Source organism: Malurus melanocephalus, unplaced genomic scaffold, assembly GCF_030028575.1.
Source record: "Malurus melanocephalus ecotype Western Australia unplaced genomic scaffold, MMel_1.1 scaffold_265, whole genome shotgun sequence".
NCBI classification, from domain to species: domain Eukaryota; kingdom Metazoa; phylum Chordata; class Aves; order Passeriformes; family Maluridae; genus Malurus; species Malurus melanocephalus.
The window spans coordinates 676,067-690,020 of NW_026623497.1; the positions used below are offsets into that span (position 1 = coordinate 676,067).

Genomic DNA, 13,954 nt, shown 5'->3' on the forward strand with positions numbered 1-13,954 from the left:
TAGCATATCAGACTCTGCTTGTGTCCAGTTTAAAATAAGCCCTTTGATCAAYAAAATTTACTCATGCAAAAAACTGACTCCATATGGACTCAACTGCTGATACTCATTACAWAAATCCTTGAAGAATGGACAATGGAGATTCTGTAACAAGCAACACTCCCACAGAAAAAAAACCCAGATTGAACAAAATGCTTTTAGATTCTAGTTCTTTGCTGTCACAACTGAAAAGACTTGACCAAAAGGCAAAAATAAATATTTTTTCAATATGTAAAATGTATTTTTATATAAAAAAATAACACACAAACCCTTTATTACACACACAGAACCTTCCCTATTCAGAACTCCAGGTTCTCCTCTCTCTCAGCAAGCAGGTTCTGCCCTGGCCCTGTTTCCTTTCAWGGAGTTCACTCTTCACCTTACAGCACTGCAGCCAGAGGGAGACAGRGCAAGGAACACTAATTTCCATCTATTGGCACTGCAGTAAAGCCACCTGACTTAGAGAATCACGGAATTAACGAGGCTGGAAAAGATCTTTGAGATCATTGAGACTTCCTCCTGCTGCTGTTATTCTTAGAGCAAAAAGGGATTTTAAGAAGTTGGATATAAACCTTCAGTGAGAGATARGGATAAATCTGAAAAAGAGGTTTTTTTTTTTTTATCGACATATGCAGTTTTATCCCTTAAAGTAACAGTTCTAGTAGGATTCCACATGCACACAGGTATCTCTCTGTCTCTACACCCAAATTACATACATTGATGCCTCTGCCAGAGCATCTTAATTTGATTTTCATGGTTTTTTGCCTTTCTTATGCTGCTTTGTTTCTCCTCAGTTGTGATCTGGGCCAATTTCCCCCATAGTTTAGATACATAAATACTCATGAAAGACTGAAAAACATTTTGACACTTAACATTGACAAATACCTACTTTCCTGTAACTGTAGTATCAGAATAAATAGGACACACAGGGGCTTCCAACACAGTTTTTATTGCAAAAATGGTGGGCTCATGTGTGCTGCAGACTGTGATTGCTTTGTGCCACATGTATTTCCTGAGCTCTTGGTTTTAGACATGAATATGCCTTTTGTATCATCCTATAGGCACTGCTTTTGAGTTACTGGTTTGTATACATCGTCTGAATTCCTTTCTGCAGTAGTGATTATTCTGAAKAACAACAGAGATTTGCTACGTTAAAAAACCCTCCCGCTCACTCACAAAAAACAGAGCAGCTGTTATAAAAGTAATTGGTTTTCAACCCTCCTTTAATTAAAGAGAATGGTTGGGGAAAAATTATGCCAGAAAGACACAGGAAATCAAAGCAGGACTTCACCAAAGAACTAAGTGTCCTGGAGAAAAATCAACAGCATTTATTCAGATCATTATGATGCAAGAGAGATAAAAACTACCAGGAGAAAAGTCTGACATATTGTGTGAGCAGAACTGATAATTTAAGAATTGTTTGTTTGGTTTGKTTTTTTYGCTTKTAAAGCAGAGTAGCATCCCATTTATAGAACAATAACTGGTTGCTCAATTTCAAATCTCCATCCTTATACTCTACTATAGGAAAATCTCAAGATCTGAGAACTATCCGTTGGAAATTTATCTCTTAGCTTAAAATGTTGGTGGGAACCAACATTTTCTGATCCTTGGTCCCATGCTTTAAAGACGGCCCTTATCCTGGTACACCAAATGCTCCACAAAAAATACAGAACACAGATACCATTACAAAAAACTGGGGGTGAACAGCAGAATTCACAGCTCATTAACGGTAGTACTSCATATACTTGCATCAGAATCCCAAATTTTATCCCATTCATTTTACACGGAAGAAGCAAGCCCCTCCCAACTCTCTCCAAAACAAAATTTTTGATTCAACTCTTTATAAAATTGTTTTTAAGCAAACCACTTTTTCAGAGCTTGTTGGTGTTTCYCTGGTACTGGCCACAGGATTTGTGTCCCACTCGTAAGATGAGCACTGGAATCAGGGACAGCTGCACCACATGGTGTATGAGGGGATCAGAGATTAAATCCTGGTTCTGGGTGACTCCTTTTTTTCTTCTTTTTAAAATGATCAAGGGMCAAATCTATTTTGYACTTCCTCTTACTTAGTGAGTAGASCKAAAGGCACAAAGGTCTTAAGAATCRTCRCTTCTTTTATTTATGAAGGAAAAAATATAGTTAAAACACAAGAAGTAGTTTCAGAATGTTGTTCCTAAACTTATATTTACATAATTGAGTAGAAATTAGATTTTGAAAAAGTTCTTGGAACTTTCACTAACTTAAAGAGGACAGTGGTGCCTTGAATACTAAATTCTGCTCTTCAAAATACCATAAATGGAATGTGTGTGCCTGGGGAATTTGAACCCTGTTACACATAATGCCTTTTCAAATGCAGCTCTATGCCTAACTGGAGATTAGGGAGTTTAACTCTAAACACCATTTGTTTCCAACATTTGGGTCTCAATTATGAATAATTTTTAAAAATAATTAAATATGCACACTGTGATTTATAGGTATTTCTATGAAGATCACCTCATCAGAGGGCGGAATCACTGTTTTGATGCAATTAACTCCAGGCTCTAATTGAGGTACACCGGCAGGCCAGTCTTAGGCATTTCCAAATCTCCCAGGTCTGCATCCTTTACCCTGACTTGTAGTGGAAAGAAAAAAAMCCCAAACATTTCAGCTAGTCTGCATAGTTTACAAGYGTGTAAATACTAGCACAAATGCACAGAAGCAAGCAGTGATTCCTTCCTCTAAAGAATATTCCCTGGAAAGAGCATAAATATATGAAAACTTACATATTTTAAAGTCTGGTAGGAATTCAGGGAAAACTAGGCAAAGTTGTATTTTCCTCCTTTTCTGGCCTTCTRACTAAAACAATCAAGCTGTCTTGGTACCCTGTGCAAGCCCCATATGCACAGAAAAAAACCCAGGACCTCAAACATCATTTATTAAAATCTTATTAGGACTGGCCTTTCTCAAAATCAATGTGATAAACATTTTATTTTTGTTTCACTGCAGATGTAACTTGTCAGGAAAAAGGCCTGGCAATGAGAGATCCTGAGAGAATTTTCAAGAACAAATCATGATGATTACTACAAGTGCTGGTTTTATAATTGCAGGAAAACTTAGAGGTCTCCATTTTACCAACCTGGTATTTTATGTTCTAAATTGTACAGGATTTTTTTTTTCTATTCCATTTTACCATATTGAAGTAAAATATTCTGTGTGTGTGCACGGCAGTTYACACAACTGTACACTTCAGCTAACCTGTTTCTTATAAAAAAATGAAGCAAATAAATAAAACAAATAAAACATGGAAATTTTTAATGACCAYCCAGAAAGAAAACCAGTGGCCCCAGAACAGTCAAAGTCTGTTTATCTAATGGGATGGAAAAAGCGTTTTAATTGGTCATGCATCCAATATCTGCTCTCCTCCCACTTTTGGTACTGAAAATTAACACCAGGGCTACTGAACCATAAAACATCTACTGGAAAATTTAAAATGTCAAAGACATTGTTCAAAACCCTTTCAATRCCTTTTCTTTTTATCCCACTCTGTACCTTGTCAGGTTGAGAGCTGAATTCTTGTTCAGTTAAGGCAAAAAGCCAAAAACCTCATTGTTTGGAATTTGGTTCATCTACACCCAATCAAAACAATMTTTCTGTGGAACACTTATTACAGTAATTGCTAAACAAGCGCCTTTGTTTTGTGGTCCTGGTCCACATTAGTATTCCCGAGTAATAAAACAACAAGAAATGAAYCTTCAAGAAGGAGTTTCATGCAATACCCAGAGACCAAGAGCAGATGCAGGAAATATGGAGTAATCTCCAAATTTAAGTTTACCTGTGGATAGTGTTGAGCTTCTTAACAGCYACAGGTGTGAAATATTTCAACAGATGAAGTGACATTATTGCTGACCAAATTCCATGCTGATATTGTATGGAAATACCTTCTACTTGAGCAAATAAATGTCCATTCACTTTTCATGACACAAACCTCTATATAGCTAAGGAGGTAATGGAAGCTCTGTCCAGGGCTGCTAAGTTTCCAAAGTACTTTTGCAAGACTATTATATACATACACACACATAAGACTTTATTTCTGCAGTCAGTAATAGCTAAAGTTAAACTTCAGGGTGATAAAAATCTTGCTTGGCTTTCAGTGCATTGTGAAAGTTATAGGGCTGCCCATCACTCCCTAATTACCTTCAAGGAGCAATAAATTCTAAATTCCTTAAAACAGCTATACTGTAATTTGTCTGCACTCCCTAAGTGTGGCGCTATGTCACAACTGTCATACATGGATGGATTGTTATAATTTTTTTTACATAAACAAGATTCTCAGTAAAGAAAAAAGACTAATGATCACATTTTCRCCTTTTTCAACGTCACATTACAAACCTTTAGCAGAGCAGAGCAGCTGTGTTTGCACCTGCAATTTATGAGGTAATAGTGATTGTCACAGTGTGTGAAAGTGTGGCCATTGGTACTTACTGGACAATGAAATGTTCAGATCACCTCATGAGTGATACCAAATCTCCTCCAAGTCAATCTTAGTGCTCAAGGCACTAAGTTTTCTTTTGATTTTTAAGAGCAAGATGTTGTGTGTTTGTAAAAGACATATTGCACACAYATTTGTAGTATATTGTGTTTGTACACACAGCAATGGAAACTGTATCTGCAACTGGCAACACATGGTTTTARTGAAACAAGAAAGAACTTACCTGTTTGAAAAAAAGAACATTTGACAAGCTGCACTGACAAACTACTTCCGCACCAGTATTACTGGAGCTTCCACCAGCTTCCCTCCAACTAGAGTGTCCCTGCAAAGCTAGCAATTGGAAGTGACAAGGCTAATATCAGTTCAGCTTGATTTCTACTGCCTACAACTTTAGGATTCACATTTTCAATTTAATATTCACATCCTTAGATCATCCAAGAGCTCAGACAGGTCTGCACAATGAAGCCCCTGCAGCTTCACACGGAGGTGTATCACCAAAAGTTAGTATCATGCCTCTGATTCTGAACATACCGAGGACAACATGTAAGTAGGGAAAATGTATTACTGGAATACAGGGGGAAAAACTGCTTAGAAATCTAATTAGAGAGGAATTGTAGACTGTTACTTAGAAAGCAATACACTGTGTTTACAGCGTGGAAACTTCTGTTTTCCTTAACAAAAGAAAGGGAAAAAGCCTAGAAATTCAGAGTGGATTCTCAATCATAATAACAATCAGCAAACCTGGAGCAAACCCACTTTCTATCACTAGCTCAGCAAGGGAGGCCAACCTAGGAGACAGATTCTCTCAGGCACATCACTGCTCCTGGCTTCCAGAGRACTGGGAATTCACATCATTTGGCTTCTTGGTGCAGGGTTTTAAATCAGAGATTTCTTTTGAAAATTGTTCTAGCTGTACATTTGCTTTTTAAGAGGTACTAAGAAGTAATCTTATTCTGATAGAGTGTGGTTGGTATCCAAGCACCTTCCCAGATACACTGACATCTGCTTGCTGCTTCACAGGACAGAGTTTACACATCAAAACTGAACAACTTGATTTATTTAAAATTCACCTCAAAATGCATTGTGTTTAGTTTCTTTTTTTTTTTTTTTTTTAATGAACATTCAAAGCATCAAAATATTACTAATTTTAAAAGAACCTTTGTTAAGAATAAGATAATTTACATAATGTAGATTGTGGCTGTGAGGGGAGAGAAACAACCGATGGTAGATTAGGCACAATACTAAGGCCAACATGCCAGAAAACAATGCAGCTTTATGCTCAACTTTTAAATGACCTGGACAAAATAAAACAATTGGGCAAGAAAAGGAAACCAACCACTTACTTGAGGGTGTTTGTATAATATAAAAGTGTTAGTAAGTTTTCTATCTAGACCTAACTCATTCATTTATTTAAAGAACTCTATCTTCTTCCAAATAACAAAAAATGTTTCTAAACCAAGGCAGATTATTATTTGGAACTGGCATAGTAAAATAAAGGATCACAGTATACAGAGCTTAAAATCCTGTACCAGGAAAGAGCAACAAGTGGTTTACAAGGGGATCATTTAGGTATATTATCTAATTTTAAAAACAGAGATACAAAACATCAGTTGCATAGGGATTTAAATATAAGGCCAAGCAGGAGATTAAAGTAAAATAGAGCTCATAAGAAGGGCACTATGGTGTCAAAACATAGTATTTCCATTTGAATTAATGTCTAATTCAAAATCACAGTATTTTGCTAGTACTACAAAAAGTGAATGTCAAACTGTCCCATTAATCTTGAACTGAAAACTGACATTAGAACTTCTAAACAGTACAAAACTGAAGCTCATTGTCTAAACCTGATCAGTGTATTAGCACAACAGTGCTTGGTACGTACCTGATTTATATACTCTACCTTCTGTAAATAATAGAAAGGTTATTTCTTGTTAATAAGTGTGAGATCACAATATTACTGCTTGCCATCAGTGGTTTGCAGGCTTACTTGACATTTAATTATTCAGTCTTTGAAAGTGTAAGATCCTACCCTGCAGAATCTTCACCCATTGAACACAGAACACTGTCATTAATAAAATACAATAGAAGTTCCACCACTAACAACTAGCATATAAGCCAGGATTGTAGGTCTAAACCCAGTACAGTTCATTATTATTAACTCACAGCAATTTTTTGTTAGGAAGGTAACYTGTAGACTTCCAAATAATCTTGTGTGTATTAAATATAAACAAGTATGTAACTAACGGTCKTCTCTTGGCATTTCAAGTAGATTATTCAATTGTGAAAGTATTTCTGCAAAATCAAWTTTGAGTTGTTAAAATGAAGTTCAAATATTAATTTCCATATCTACATGTAGCTTAATTAACCTAAAATTGTAAGGAATAGTAGTGTAAGGAAAAAAGAATTCTCCAGATGAATTAGGCATTAAGGTACACTAACTGGGAATACCTGAACCAACATTGTAACTGAAAAAGTGCATAAACATAGTAATACTACAAATGTGTTAACTACTGAACAAAAGGTTTTCTGAAAGCTAAGTGATATTATTTTACATGTTATTTACAGGCTGAGATTTTTCCAGATACCACAGAGCCAATTCATGATCTTAAAATTCCTTTGATATATTCAAAGTGTCCTTTGGCTTCCATCCTGTTCGGTGAAGAACYGACTCCCACCCCGGGGAATCAGGTATTGTACAGCTGAACAACACTGCCATTGTGGTTCTGTGATTCTTCAAAATTCACTTCTTTCCATTCTTTGAAGACCAAGCAGTGTTTTCACTTCACGCTTTTTGTGGGTGTCTCGGACTCCGTAGACTGTCTGCCATCAGTCCACGCCTCCCGCGTGCTCTTCAGGGCCAGCGTTTTCTGCTGGTCCACCACAACGTAATCAACCCTCTCGTCTGCCACGCTGCTGCCCGAGCCACTGCTCTTTTTCTRGGAACAGTGAAAAACAAGTTCAGATCAATTAACAACAAAAAGCAAGCAGATGTCCCAAACAGAGAACAAGCACAGGTTTCTCTGAAAGGTTTCCCACTGTCTCTCTACTGACCATTTGTGAAATGACCATTAAAATGATCTCACCAAAGGCAATTTTAAACTCCTAATGGCAGAACTGCAAGAGCTGAACATCTGCTTACCTTACGAGGTGGGGTAGACTTTCCTGAATCTAGRTCCAGATCTAAATACTCCACTTGTTTATCTCCTTTAGGTTTTACCATAGGGCTGCTTCCTCCATCAAGGCTGTTGCTTCCAAACAAATTCTGAAATCATAATATAAACAACCTCARCTACAAATGTACATGCTAGTGGTCCACATTACCAAATATGCTTATTATATATAAACTACCAAAATGTAAAAGGTTAAAGAAATGACTGAGACTCTTGCAATCACCTAAATCATGCAAATTTCATTGACCCTGTATGGCAAAGGGATACATTTTATTCAAAACTGGGACAGAGTCAAAAGCCAATGGAGGGAAAAACCCCAAATCCACMCCCCCAAGTTTAAGGTTGCCACCAAACCCATCTGTGCCTTCCAYTTAATGTCCCCTTCATATAATGAAATAAAAACAGAGCATGTTTTGTTCTTTTCAAATGTAGTTGTTACATCTCAAATTTAGCATTAATTACAACCTTTTAAAWTTTTTTTAAATTGTTGTCAAACACCTACAATAATTTCAGCTTTACAATAGTGGCAAATCTTAAAATTAAACTATTATGTTTCATTCAAAAGTCACCAAGATTAAACTGAAAATCAAAAAGTATTGTTCAATTGACAAGATCAAAATATTAAGACTTTGGAAAATACGTGTAGGGCTTCCTGAACTGACGTTGCATTGTATATACCTAAATTTCAATTAGCCCAGATTTTTACAACCTCACCTCCTCTGTCCTCTCCCAGCCTGATCCCTGCCTCTTAACAGGTGTTATAGGAACAGTACAATAGAAGGACTCTTCTCTAAAAGATAAAGAAAAAACAGGAAGACAGAGGGCAGCAGTCAGCAAAAAATGAAGAGGAAGGCAGAAGGAAAGACAGAAGGGTAAGGCTGAGAGCAACTTGAAAGAAAAAGCAGAAYATTGCTGATTTTATTAAATAAAACAGAAGTATGACATGTCCGAACAAGATGCTTCAAAGCTGATGACAGAAAAAGATGAAGAAATACASACTCCTTGATAAGATAGAGTTGGAACAAATAAAAATTCTCAAAAACTATTTAATTGTCAGAATTTTAAACAAAGGCCATGAGATACCTTGAAATGTTCTGGTTCTCTAGGAAATAAAATATTTTATGGGTTRAAGTTCAATGGGTTGGGCTTTTTAAATTAAAGTTATCCATTACATCTGTATTGTCCAACTCATTTAATATTAAGTGGTGAYAAGGACAAACACAAACAACTGATAGGACATTCATTTTTGTTGCTCAAATTCTCTAAATAAATTTCTGCATATTAAACACAGAAAAACCAGATTCTRTATCAATGTTTCCAACATAAATTAAAAAAAAAGCTGTTACTCTTTAAACAAAAAAAAATCTGTTATTTCAAACAAAGTAGGCAGGCAGAACATATGCACAAGGAAACAGAAATTTTAAACACAAGCAAATGAAACTGAAAGAAAATCTGTAAAACAACCTTAAAGAAGGACCAGTGCAAGCMAACAGAAGATATTAATGAGCTGGGGCATTAATTGTACCATCTTGGCATTGAAGGTAAGCCCCTGGAACAGCCTTAAGAAGCAACAGACACCCCCAGGCTGAACTGAGATTCCATGCAGGAGAACCGTGGGCATGGGTGGCACTAATCCCTGGTGTAAAATGGGACGTTTCTGGCACCTGTGACACGGGACATGATCCATTACTTACCAATGGCCCTTGTAAGAGAGGGGCTGAGATTTAACATCAGSAGCTCCCCTGTGCTTGGTGCCTTTCTGTGGGAAGCACAACTGCACTGCCAGGCACGGCACAAGGCACGGCTCGGGGCACTCCACAGGCTCTGGAGCCTAAGCCCTGCCACAACTCCCCTGGGATGGGCATGAGGGGCACCTGGGAGGCAGCATCCAGAGGCACCAGTGATGGGCTGCAGGGCAGGGGCACTGGAGGACACTGGGAGGGTATCCAGAGCAGCAGGGGACAGGGAAGCGAAGAGCATTGCAAGAGGAGAGTCCAGGGGCAGGGAGATGGGCCAGCACATGCCGCRTAAGAAAGCAGACACACAAACAGAACAAGAGAGGTGCTAGACAGGCCCTCCCCAAAGAAGGTCTCACATAAATGATTTAAAGATGAAAAGTGCTGCTGTATTCCCTACTAAGAAACCAAATATCTGATTGCGGTGAACCAGATTGGATGAGGCTTTAAATAACCYGRTCTAGTGCAAGGTGTCCTTGCCCATGGCACRGGAGATTGGAATAAYTGGARATTGGATGATCTTTAACTCCCCTTTCAACCCAAACCATTCTATGATTCTATACTGGACATAAAGCTGAGCTCAAGATACAGGTTTTCCTCCACTATTTTATACGTACTCTAAACCACATTTTAATTTAGCTCTAGGTGTAATGCTATTCCCTTGCTTTAAACTACTACTATTGGGTCTTATTTTTCTCTCTCTCTCCTTCCTCACACCAAAGAAAAGCCACAGTGTGTATCATTAACTTTTCCTAACTAGCTGCACTCCATGCTGAGTATCTGAAGCTTCATTATCTGAGAAAATTCTCCCCMAAAGGGGAAAATATACAGATACTCAATACACAAAGGCTCCTTCTATCCTCTTCTTTGAAGGAAGCCTAATAAAATACACATGGTTCAGTTTTCAAAGAATGTATACAACAAATGTGAATCCTTTTTTTCCCCCGTTCCTTCTACACTTCTTGGAAGATGTCCTTTTAATACAGTTGTTTTAAGCATRTCTCAGAGGTCCTAGGACAGTTTATTTCCCTTGATACAGAACTGGTACATAGCCCAAGGATAAGCAATTACAAAAGGGAACAGTTTCTAGGAAAGAGGTAGAAAAAAAGTCATGTCTTGAACTGTTTTATATAATAGATATGTATATCAACCATTCTTTATGCTCTTAACTTTTTCAGTGAAATCCTACCAAAATTACAGCTTTGCTACAGAGATTTTTTTATTGTTAATGTTGATCTAGAAGTATAAAGGGAGTGATGCTGAGTGAAGGATCTGTGTTTGCATGATTTAAAAGTAAGGACTGCACAGGAAGAGAGTAGTTAAGACGTAGATTTTACATACTGGGTCTTCAGTGGACTGATTTGGGTTCATGGATACATAATTCTCTTCACTGTCGTGCGAGTCACTGCTGGAAGTTGTGCTATGAACTGAATCCGGTCTGGGAGACATGGGAAACCTGGAGGAGCTAATTACCAGGAATTATTTTACAAACAATACATCTCGAATATCTTAAACCTCCTGGTAAACAACAAAAATAAGCACATTAGAGCTGAAATTTTCATTCAAGTTTACTAGAGTGTCACAWTTTTTTGTTATACACAGTCCCTTATACTTAATATCAAAAAAATAAAAATTCACGCAGACACACTTGATGTCAATGCACAGATACACACACACACATATACACACTTCCAAAGGAAACTTCAATCTAAACACAAGCTAAAAACATGATACAGATGTACATGTATTTATTAACACACTAGTCAACAAAAATTATTAATCTGAATGAGGAAAAGCCAAGACACTTACTCTCGTGCAAAGCTTCTGGTGATAGGAGATCTAACTGGGGCTTGTAATTCTTCCCATTCAGGCAGAGGTTTTATTTCTAGTGGAGCTGGTTTTGCTGKGTAAGAAACAGACAATCTTAAAGCACAGAACATTCCTAAACAAACTTAAATTTAATAGCTTTTCAGATTCAATACAGAAAACCCCTCTATCTTTCAAACAGTAAACAGTAGTAAGAAAAATGAGATTCTGCTCCATTTTCAGAAAGACATGATATATTAACTTATGTTTTTAATCTTTCCAGGTAATGAAAAGAAACATCAATTAAAAAAAAAAATAAAGTGTAAAATTAAAAAAAAGCCCACTGCAATTTAAGAATTTTGCAGCAAATCCTTGTACACAGTAATTCTGTTTTGAAAAGAGATTCTGAAAGTGGCAGCATCSCGTTCTATCCTTACTCTGCTGCACTGACTTGTTGAGCTGACAAGCACAGRACTGGGTTGATGGGCTGTTTCAGCAGAGCCAGCTCTGGGTACTTTTCTTGGTTCAGGGACCGTTGTTATTATGCAMACTCTGCCCTCGATGTGTGCATGTGCCCTTTCTGGTGAGGTTTCACAGCTCTGAGTGTGGGCAGAACCTGCCGCTAAGGCTAAGGCTGCAAAAGTGAGAAATGACACCAGGAAGAGCCTGGCTCGCTTCAGTCGAGCAGAGCAATGTGCCACTCATGACAGCTAGTACTGCTCTCAAAAAAAATGCCATTTTAAAATTCCATTTTCAGAACAGAACCACAAATAGTCTATTAGTAAGAAACAATTATCCCTCCCTCCAGCTCGGATGTCTCSCCCCTCCAAAGCATTAGAAAAAAAATGAAGTATCAAAAAAATGGGGGGAAAAATATCACAGAGTCAACTTTATCCTCCCTAAAACTGTTTTTAGAAAACAAAATGCAATGTCATTATAACAACAGTCCTTTYGCTTCTTGCCCCACCTCCCACCATGACTTTTCTGCCTCTTGGCAGGTTCAATAAGATCAAGTGTCAGGCAGGTAGTGACAGAACTGAACGTGACAGAGGCAAGATGATACTAAAGCACGACTGACACAAAAAATGACCAGCTTGGCTCAAGTCTTCTGTAAAGGTYTGAGATTGCCTAGCAGTGATGGATGGTGGGCAGGGTGCTGCTGCGGCAGACAGGGCCAGGACTTTGTCCAAAGCCCACTGAGAACAGCAGAAATATTTCACCCAGTTGCAATGGACTTAAAGAACCAAAGATAATAATCAGTGATAATAATAATTCTGTGAGATTTTTAACATTATTCATAATCTTCTCTACTTCTTGTTACTATATAAGGCACCAACTCAGCACCTTCAATAATGCCCATCAAATTAATTGCAATCCTCGTTAAGATGCATAAATAGATGTCTGTACTAGTATATGGTCAGAGGATCAATATTTTGCTTCTTTTCAGGAGACCTAAGTGAACTCTGATTTCACGTTGTTGCCTAACAAAAGTTGTTTCAAGTAACTTGCAAGTTACTATGTACAATTTACAAGTTATTATATATTTGCTTCTAAATCAACAACCAAAAGTCAATCCAAAATGTGAACAGCTATGACTTAAGAGAGCTGGACACTCATGTTAAGGTCAAGGAAAAGTGTCTATGCACTGYTCAAGCCAAAAAGTCTTTTAATTCCTTATACAGGAAACTGATTGCTTGGCACAGAAAATGCATCCAYGACCTTAGACTATAATATAACAGAAGTAAAAAGAATATCCCAGGATAAAGTTATTCTAAAATAACAGTTTTCTTAACTTTTGCTTCACTTATTTTTATAAAGCTCCATATACATACAGTGCTAAAGTACATACCCTTTCTTCTTGTAGTAAAGTCACCTATGGTTTGTGAATCAGTTCGCTCTAAACCATGTGGTTTAGGTCTTAAAATTTTAGGACTTTGACCTAATTGGCAAAAAGAAGACTCTCTTAATAATATTCTATTTGTAAATGGAAAACTGGAATTTTGTAAATAAACATCACAACCCCCTGCAAAAAGGTTAATGCCACAAGCATAAGCAAGCTGCTGAAGGAGATTTTACAGTCTAGCTGGGGCTCACGCTAAGGGCTTAAGCACCAAACCAGAAACAAAGAAAACACTGCATGCAAATAATAAATATATTGGAGGCAAGCATAAAAGATGTACAAAAARGCTAAAAAGTGCATCAACAAATATTGTAACTGATCATTACTACTAACTGGTTTCATCTAAAAAAAAAAATCAAAAATTCCTCAAAAACATTTGAGGAATATCTAGCATGAAAGGAGAACAGTCATTTTTCAGATGCAAGTTGAAGTACCCTCAGAGAAATTAAATCCTCCTTAGTCACAAGATTACTTTGGAAATAATGACTCTTGGGAGTTCTTCTATCCACTGTGCATCTCCCACTTGAGATGTTCCAAGAATCTTTTTCCACAGTGTATTTGTTAAATGAGATGTTCCAAGAATCTTTTTCCACAGTGTATTTGTTAAACTTGTTCCCCAGAAGTCTCCATCTGTCTGTACCAAAAACCACCACTCTGACCCTGCAGACACAGTGGGATTTTTTTTCTCAAAGTTTCCAGCTTGCATAGTGCCCCCCACCAAGGCACAGCCCAGCCTCCACCACAAATGGCATGAAAATACCAATCATCTCCCTRCAGACAGCAGTGCAACTCCCCTCCCAACATGGATGTTCTTTAGCCAGCTTGACCAAACTCTGCA

General features: G+C 37.5%; 1 protein-coding gene across 3 annotated transcripts in view; it reads right to left on the reverse strand.

Moving 5' to 3' along the window:
• Window positions 1-2,152: 2,152 nt before the first annotated feature.
• The window catches only part of GAB1 (GRB2 associated binding protein 1), a 99,051-nt gene continuing 87,249 nt past the window's right edge, over window positions 2,153-13,954 (reverse strand). For 2 of the 3 annotated variants that reach the window (XM_057375942.1, XM_057375940.1), the window contains exons 7-11: window positions 13,066-13,155; window positions 11,220-11,313; window positions 10,752-10,875; window positions 7,644-7,766; window positions 2,153-7,440 (exon numbers count right to left, since the gene is read on the reverse strand). In XM_057375942.1, coding sequence (XP_057231925.1) covers window positions 7,282-7,440; window positions 7,644-7,766; window positions 10,752-10,875; window positions 11,220-11,313; window positions 13,066-13,155 — 590 coding nt within the window. In that variant the 3' untranslated portion in view covers window positions 2,153-7,281. The remainder of the gene's footprint in view (window positions 7,441-7,643; window positions 7,767-10,751; window positions 10,876-11,219; window positions 11,314-13,065; window positions 13,156-13,954) is intronic. The other variant, XM_057375941.1, reaches the window with a different exon arrangement.